Below are 8984 nucleotides of genomic sequence, written 5' to 3'. Positions count from 1 at the left end.
TATATTCACTGACCGATTCCAACCATATTTCAGTGGCTTGCCGAAATTGTTGGTTGACAATTAAAAACACAGGTGCCAGAAAGATCTCCTTAGAACTTTTGCAAATATTCCTGTTAATGCATCATGCGAGACCTGATCAGCATTCTCTCCGTAATGTGTTATCTAAAGGAAAGACTGAACCAACGCAAGCTCCGAGCCCCAATGGACACTTGAACAAATATGAGTCAACTGATGACTACCAACACGTTAAACTAAAAGTAATTCTGCCAGTACCGGGCTGGGACCTTGGCCTTGTTTATCGATGTTCGGAATGTTTTAGCTCGTCAATCAGCAGTGAACGCACTAAGTTGATTGCAGTAACTACATTTCGCTGACGCAGAAGTCATAGGAAACTGAAGGCATCCCAGCCAGCTTGGTCGGCTATGCAGACAAAACTAGGTCATTGACTTCGCGATAGTCGTCACCTTGTAGCTAATCTTTCGCCACACACAGGACTGTACACGTCACCGACACTAGCTAGATCACGAGATGTGTCTTTTTTTCTTACACTCACAAATCACGCCACAGAATCGTGACTCAATTGACTACACGGCCCACAGTCAAGCCCTTGATCCCATGACTCGTCCTTCTTTCCCTGCAAGTACAAATCACGACACACAAAGGTGACTCATCTGACATCGACTGTCTACCATCCGATAAGGTAGCAACAAGTCATGTGCTGACAACCACACACACAAACGTTCCTACAAACAGCACAGGAACACAACACAACTCAACGGAGCTTCGCACGTCACCCAGCTCGAAGGAGAGCCGCTCAGCACTTTACGGCGCTTCACTGATGGATATCCAGGACCACGTGTGGCTGTTACAACAGCGAAGACACGAAACCTGCATCCGGACTTACAACAAAATATATCAAACTGTACCTGCAAAACGATAAGTCCTTTGTTTGCATATATACCTGTTGTAATAATTTTACTCAACAAGCAGGCATTGTTAGTGCTCTCCGTTTTCTCCTTCATACAACCAGTTTTCGGGTTCTAGTAGAGCATTAACAACCTCAACCGATTAAACGCTGCTTCTAGAAAAGCCGGGAACAAACCATTCGAAAAAGGGCCCGGAGCACCTTAATGAAGCCATCGAAATCACCAACGGGATACGGTATATATAGAGCACGGAGCAGTGCAGCCTGCGATCAGGCCGATACAATTACATTGAAGGTGTTTATCATTTAGCTAGTAACATGTAGGGTACCAGATAGCCTTCGGAAACTATATGAACGCATCCGGGTATGGCGTAAGGACGTATTCAACAGTGCACTGACGATGTCTCCTCATCTGAGGACGAAACGTTTGCAAACCAGTTGCCAAGCCAGGCTAAGTGAATACTATCTACCCGGTCAACTGTTAGTGAACACACCAGATCTGCTAACAGTTCCGCATATCAAAACCTCCCAACAGCCTCCCATTGCATCGATAAAACTACATTTGTGTAAGGAGTTTATCTTCTGGACAGCCCTTTGATACTACTTTCGACCGTCTCTCCCTAGCAGGGATTGGTTGATTATCTTGATCTTGCCTACACATTTCAGATGAGGTCCCGCAAGAGTTGGTGAGCGAACCTACATTTTTTCATGGCCTTTCCTAATTTGGCTTGTGTTCAACTTCTGCTTTAATGTCAAGAGCTGATATACGCTGATGCTAGAAATACATGGTGCGGCGATCCTCAATGCTACGATAGGTCATTGGTATCCACGTCCTTCAAGTCAAAAAAGCAGCATTCTCCTCAGAACCTCTTAAAACACGAATCAACTCAAAACACATTCTTCCTCCCTCACCCCGTCCATATGGTATGCCGCCGAGCGCATCCACACCCATACTCGCAAAAAATTGGGCTTTCTGCTCTTCCAACTTCTAACAATTCCGAGCGCTCCCTGGGGATAGGCCTGTTCACATCGCGAACCGCAGGTCTCGTAGGTGCTTCTTGCAAACAGAACCCCCTCGATTCCAGGACCAAAGGCCACAGTTTCACCCGCGAACGTTCCGTGTAGGTAACACCAGGCTCCTCCTGGATCCCTTAATTGAGACAGTGTCAGGCCGTGTTGCTGTTTGGACGTATATGCTGCACTGACAAAGGCAACATTTCATTCACTCGGAAGAAGGAGATTATCGTGCTAATCCACAAATCTACTAGCCATACTAGCTTACCGCGCAGGGTGAAACCGGTCACTTTAAATAACCCTCTTGCAGAAAATTTGGTGCCAATCGCGTGACAAAACTTCTTCCAAAACAACTCCCGCGTGACGTGCATGCTCCGGTTAATGTACGAACTAACAAAAGCCAAAGGCAAGGAACTTAAACGGGACGCCTTTTTTAATTTTATAGAAAACGTTCGATTGGATGTTGTAACACTAATCCATAAGCGTGTGGCCAATAGGGTCCGAGGAAAAGCACACGCTGAACATAGATTGCGGTTTCAAGTGAAACATTCCGAGCAGAGGCTTGATATACCTGCGCATTCCGCATCGATATCCAGTGGGGTTCCTCAAGACTTCGTTTTCAGTCGGCCCTTCTTTATAACCCACGTCAGGGCCGTGCTATATACGCTCATAAATCCAAGTTTAATTTTTGTGGACTGCCGCAGATTTTGGGGATTAGTGAACTTAAGATGAATTTGGATGATACAAAGCAGTGACCACTGGATGGACACTGGTTGAATTTCGAGGAATGTGTATCCACGTCAGTAGGTGGACACTTGTAACGCCTTTGACCTTCCTGTTGTGAATGGATCAGATGACACTAGGAAGCAAGATACCAGAAGGATTTCGCATCTGTTTCCCTTTAAGTGCTACCAGCCTACCCCGCCATAAAAATGGCCTCTAAACGCCTTTGGTGACTTATGTGATTCGACGCACTCTCTCCGGTGCTGCTTGCATGTGCGTTCAAATGTTTTGCAAAGCTTACGCAATTAATAACCCACAATTACCATGCCAAATAGGTACAACCAGGAATTTCCGTTTGTTACGAAACCCATCTACTTAATCTTAACAACTTTCCTCTATTATACTGTTGCTTTCATGGCCTTCCTCGTCGTGGGAGACTGGGGACCCAATAATCCGCACTAACCAACTTGTACTGTGACTTTTAAGTAAACCGGGGCAACTAGGGGACGAGAACTAGCCAAAACCAGATAGCCTAGCCGAATGTTTTGTTCCTGTGCAACTCTCCTTGGATCCATGAACCCTTTTCTGAAACCCCAAACAGGAGGAGAGCTTATAATGCTTCCAGCGGACAAACAGGAAACTTTTTTACACTCTGGAATAAACTTGAAGATGAGATGATGTAAGGCTCCCTACTGACCTTAAGTAAGATATCGGCCTTGCCCGTAAAGTTTGTCGTCTATTGCTTTGCCCCCACGACGCAGCACCACAAGCTTACGTGCCGTCAAGCCTCTGAAGGCCCACTATCATGAGTGGTGATACTTCGTTCCTTTCCCCGTTCTTTAGGTAAGAAACTAGAATCTGTGGCCGAAATAGACGGCCTTCCGGAAGTGGTCCACGAGTCATTGGCTACATACTCGTTTGTAAACTTACGCCGCCAGCTATTCGCACAATGAGATTGAGTTCTCGAAATCTACGGCATTTTCAGACTTGCCACTTCATAGTGTAGGATTTCTATGTATACTTTATATGCTCCCGTATTATTGAAAATCTTTTACTATTGCGATTTGTTTAAGTGAACTAAATCTCCAGGAGAATAAACACCGCCGACTTTGAATACGTTAGCTGATGATAAAAAATCGCGAATTGTGGAAAAGGTTGACTCACATAAAATGAACTTAACTTTCAGGTATTTTTCCACCGGAACAGATTTCCTCAACATTCTAGAATCTAAATGGCCTTTGGAGATGCAACATATGCGTGGGCGCATTCGTGCAAACAAATTTTGGTCGATGATTCTTTGTTGCCGGTAAAAATTCCGTAGTGCACGCTAATTATTTGCTAAACATCGTGAACGTAGACTGGCAAATTACAGAGTTTTTCATAATAGGTTCCGAATTATGCTAGAAAGACCTTGAGGCTCATCGATCTTAACCGACGCACGCCACTAACATGCGTCTAGGGGCACGCGATGCCTAACTAACTAGCCACATAGAGCCTACGTCGATAATACCAGACAGCTGAACGATCTCAACTGACGCACACCACTAACTTGCGGCTAGGGGTACACGATGCCTAACTAATCCATGCATCGGTAACGGAGAAAAGGCTTAAAATGGACGTCTTGAAATTTTGAGAAATATTGGTCGCTTTAAAGTTTACATATGTCCTTCTGTTAGGCGCATTTCCTTCTTCGTGAGGAGCTTTCGTTTGGCCGTCGAAGTCCTGAAATGATAGGAGAATATGATTCAGGTTATCGAAATATCACCACAAGGCGGGCGGCCGACAAACAGGTAGAGGTACTTACCCCAAAATTCACTGCGGCGACTATGCTGTCGTAGATGCCTGTTTACACAATGCCATCTTCAGCGGTTATTTCGCATGCCTGCTTACTGCACCTCTCAAGAAATACGGGACTTACATGTAATGCATAGGACCTCATTGACAGACAAACTTTTCGGAGCCGATGGATCACATGAAATCATCTTCTTCTCTTTCATCTGGCTGGCGCTCTACAGAGTTAGTCGCAGTTGTCATTGACTCACTGCTGCCGAGCAGTTCCACTGTGGACCCGAAAACACGGACTCACGTAGATTTACGGAGCACACAGTCGGGGGTGGTTTGGGAACAAGTGTAAGGGGTGCACCTTTTCCCAGTAGGTTGTAATCTGACAGCCATCGTTGGTGGATTGGAAAGCAAGCTAAGAAAATGTCAATGATGAATAGTTCTTACTGCTCGGAACGGACTGATCTCGAAATATAGAGAACAGGTGTACGCAGGGGAGCCACATCGCCTGATAGAAAGGGCATGTGCATTCTTCAGCACAGGTGTCGACAGTCTGGGAGCATCTGGGTGTTTGCACCACAAACTATAAGTTAGTTTACGTAGCTCGACCTCACCTTGTTTGTTCCGACACTTTCATACGGCAGCCGCGGCGGTCGCGGACCCAAGTGCCTCAAAACGAGAGAGCATGCATATGTCGTCATTCGACAGACTACGTTTAGAACGTAGGCGTCACCCTCCAGGATTTGCCGCCTGTCGCAGTGGTACGACGTATGCATCTCAAACTCCCGCATGAGCCACTCGGCGTGCCGGGACACCTTTTGAATGGCATGCTCCAACGTGTCGGAGTGGTGCACCTGATCTTTAAGGCGCCCGTTCGCATTCTCCAGTCGGTTGTTGGTCACATTACCGAAATGAACCATTCCGGACTGTGCGTGTATGGCCCATTTTCGGGTGATGTACAATCAGCGAGCCGTAAGCTAGGAGAGAACTCGGGGGTCAGTTCGACGCAGAAGCTGTAGATCTTGCCGGAATCTGTGTGCTTGTAATGTGATGAACATAAAACCTATCGTACAGCGAGCCGTGCGGTAAAATATGTGCCGGCTGTTCGCAGAGTGTGTCTATGACCATAAGTACATGGACATTAAATGATACATCCACGCTCCCTGATGACTTTGCGGACATGAAAGTAGAAAAGCATAATGTCACAGCATAATGTCACGACTCTTGCCACACGCATTTACGCCACCAACTTGTCCATTACAAAGGTCCTGACCGGATACGCTTCGCCCATCATTTCTTCGAATAAGCCGATAACTTTACGCGTGGGAGTAAACTTCTCGCTCTCTACGAACGCATGTATAACCAGGCGCCCGGTTCCTATGCCGTCCGTTATCAAGAATGTGTATAGTTTATATCTAAATGCGGAATATTTGATGCTTTAAAAAACTTACCCAAGACGGTTTGTTGCATGTGTCTCGTCCACATTCACTACGTCGGGAAAGCGTCGGAATAACGCTATCTGCTGCCATCGGGAGAAACATATGTGGCTATAGTGACCTTCCTCTCCCTGACACACAAGAACGCGTCCGGTCTCCCAAAGTTTTGCCAGGGCCGAAGGCATATCATCTGCTACATTAAAACCCAACCATTAGGCACCTACTCAACATAGCCGGTCGACACTTCCGGCGGTAGTTGTGTATATCCTTAGTTGTAAGAATCTTTCCGAATTCATCCGCCACAAACTGCCGCACCTCAGATGACGGCGTTCCATATCTCAGCAGGGCCTGGCATGTGCCCAACTCGTCTTCGGTTAAGCGTCGATTGACTGGAAGCCGATCGTAAAGAAACTTTGACAGTTTGTGGTTGTGTTCCAGAAAATAAGACGTCACTGCCAGTTGGTTCCTTTGCCTCCGTAGACAAAACCGCACTGGGCAGCTGGTGCTTCGCGTACTTTTTTTATTAGAAATTACGCTCGGCTTACTAGCTTCTTCGGATTCCACGGCTTTCCGTTTTTCTTGGAGGGCGCCTGCTGCATTTGTAGTACACCCATTCGTAACGCAAAATAGTGTTGGTGCTTCGATTACTGGATGAACGCACAAATATCAGAAAGTTATCCTTCATGTATTCATTTAAAGTCTTCTCTAACGCCATGAAGGATGAAAACGATACACCCACAAATTTCTCAACGACAGCCACTTCCGAAGCCATAGCAGACGAACTTCAAAGCCAATTATGCGCAAATAGTTTTCAAGAGATCGACTAAAACAAATCGCGAAAAAATGACTGCAGATGAGGGTGGTTTTCAGTCGACGCATATATGCAAAGAATTGCAACATTCTGACGTTAAGGTTTTCATTTCGCCCGCAGGGGTTTTACAGAAAAATGCATTGTGCATCCAGCCGCTGGCGTAAACTTACCGAAACTTTTCAACCAATGAGATCCCCACTTCGCATCGCATACGGTTGGGCTCCTAGTCGCAAAGCATGTGCGTTCTGAACGTCAACGTTGGCGTCTTGGGCCATGTTGATTCGGGGAAAACTAGCCTAGCAAAAGCACTTAGCACGATCGCAAGCACCGGCGCGTTCGACAAAAATCCGCAAAGCAGAAAACGCGGAATCACTCTCGATTTGGGGTTCTCTTCATTCACAGTGGATTTGACTGGGACGTCTCTTAGGTCTTCATTCGAGCAGGGCTACAAACAAGTTCAGTTCACTTTGGTTGACTGTCCTGGACATGGTTCTTTGATACGAACAGTCCTCTGTGGTAGGTCCACGTATAGATACTCTCTGACGTGTTAGGATCCCAAATAATTGATATCATGCTTTTGGTTGTCGATATTTCCAAAGGTTTCCAAACACAGACTGCAGAGTGTCTCATAATCGGCGAAATTACATGCGACCAGATGATCGTGGTTTTGAACAAAAGTGATTTGCTGAAGGAAGATGTCCGTGCTTCTCAAATAGACAAGGTGGATTTTGTAAACCAACGTCTCACCCCTGTAGATGAAGAAACGGATTTCGAAAACACTGGAGCAAACCAAGTTCCGGGGAGCCCCGATAGCAGTGGTTTCGGCGGCGCCTGGAGGCAATCAGGTGAGACTGAGATATCCACGCGAAATTTAAAGGAATACTTCTGATGTACGTACCATCATCGTCGACAGCGTGACATCAGTGCTTTACAGCCATGCTTCACTGCCGTACAAGCGATTCCTCTGTAGATTTGGGACACAACTATTTGTGAATAAACGAGCGAGGACACGATAAGTTTCAGTGAAGAGATGGCTGCGCCCCCAATGTCACTTATCAATGTAGTATTGTGGATTTTTGTAAAGGAAACAAGGTTGCTGAAAACTCTTCGACAGCCCACGACCGGTTTCGCCCTTCCACTTCAGGCTCATCAGGTAGGCGCAGTCCCCGATTTTCTGTCAGCCTTATGTCCTACTTGAACCCAAATTGGACTGTTTTAGGGAAATACACTCCTTCACGAAAATATACTGGGATATCTCGAACATCGTGCCAACTGAAACATGAAGCGGCGTCTGTGCAGCACATTCAGTTGTAGAATATCATAAACGAGAGATTCAGTCGAGTCTCTCTTGAAAACCAAATAGTCTTATGGATGCTTTGTCGGGACCTTCCGATTCATTATTGTCCAGTGAGCTTCTGTTTGTCTGGAATCTGGAGTATTAGTACTTCTTGTTTGTGCAATAAACTACGAGACGTGGTCAATCACACAGAAACGGTTTCTCAAATGTTTTGGGACATCCTCATTATGGATGTATTCTTGTTTGGTTTGGCGACTAAAGAAAAAGTGGCTTCGTACGCCATATTAGCGATCTAAAGAAGCATTGTTTCCCAACACATGCGCAGTTTATCCCTGCGCTTCTTTATATCCATGCCAAGTATTGAAAGATACTGGGTCAACTTCAGCATCAAGACATCGGTCAAACAAGGCAACGTAGGAATCCCATGAAAACCTGTACTTTACTGCGAGTAACGAAAAAACTGGAACCGGAATAATGTAGCCCCATTTTATTGAGAACACAGGCAATAGTAGTCCGTGTGAATGCACGTCAAAACCAAGTGAAGGGACGGACAGTGTAGTGTCGTTCCGGTATGGATTGCTCTCAGAAGAGAATAGGCCGATCAAGCCGTTAATAACCGGAGATGTTTTAGAGCCGATCCTAGCTGATCTCAAGTTATTTTGTCTTTTAGAGTTGTAACCTCGAGGAATGGTAGCAGAAATGGAGAAATGCCTCGCACGCTCTCGCGATACGCAGACATGTTTGAAAACACCGGTTGCAATTCATCAGATTTTTCTTCAAGCAAGTGCTGTTGACTCAGTGTCCTGATGTCTCCTTCGGTGCATAGCTTCACGCCAACAGGTATCAGAAGTTTACACTATATCAACATCCAACTGGCGTACACCATCGTCTTCAGCTTCGAACCCTATTAGACGGTGACTGCCATGAGGGCATGCATCCCTCCGCGAAGATTCTAGGTCTTACGATGATGTGACGGCTTAGGTACCTCAGTACCCC

General features: G+C 45.9%; 2 protein-coding genes across 2 annotated transcripts in view; one reads left to right on the top strand and one right to left on the bottom strand.

The window, feature by feature from the left end:
• Positions 1-6927: 6927 nt before the first annotated feature.
• Positions 6928-8984, top strand: part of T265_13921 (hypothetical protein) — a gene marked incomplete at both ends in the record, with an annotated part of 32792 nt that continues 30735 nt past the window's right edge. Inside the window, 3 exon segments of the mRNA XM_009171162.1 lie at positions 6928-7207; positions 7243-7442; positions 7447-7536. Of these exon segments, the coding sequence (XP_009169426.1) occupies positions 6928-7207; positions 7243-7442; positions 7447-7536 (570 nt within the window).
• Positions 7239-8984, bottom strand: part of T265_05980 (hypothetical protein) — a gene marked incomplete at both ends in the record, with an annotated part of 21857 nt that continues 20111 nt past the window's right edge. The window contains one exon of the mRNA XM_009171132.1: positions 7239-7440. Within this exon, the coding sequence (XP_009169396.1) occupies positions 7239-7440 (202 nt within the window). The remainder of the gene's footprint in view (positions 7441-8984) is intronic.

The sequence above is a fragment of the Opisthorchis viverrini genome (assembly GCF_000715545.1).
Source record: "Opisthorchis viverrini unplaced genomic scaffold opera_v5_119, whole genome shotgun sequence".
In the NCBI taxonomy this organism is placed as follows: Eukaryota; Metazoa; Platyhelminthes; class Trematoda; order Opisthorchiida; family Opisthorchiidae; genus Opisthorchis; species Opisthorchis viverrini.
This window is presented reverse-complemented; position numbering and strand designations above follow the sequence as displayed.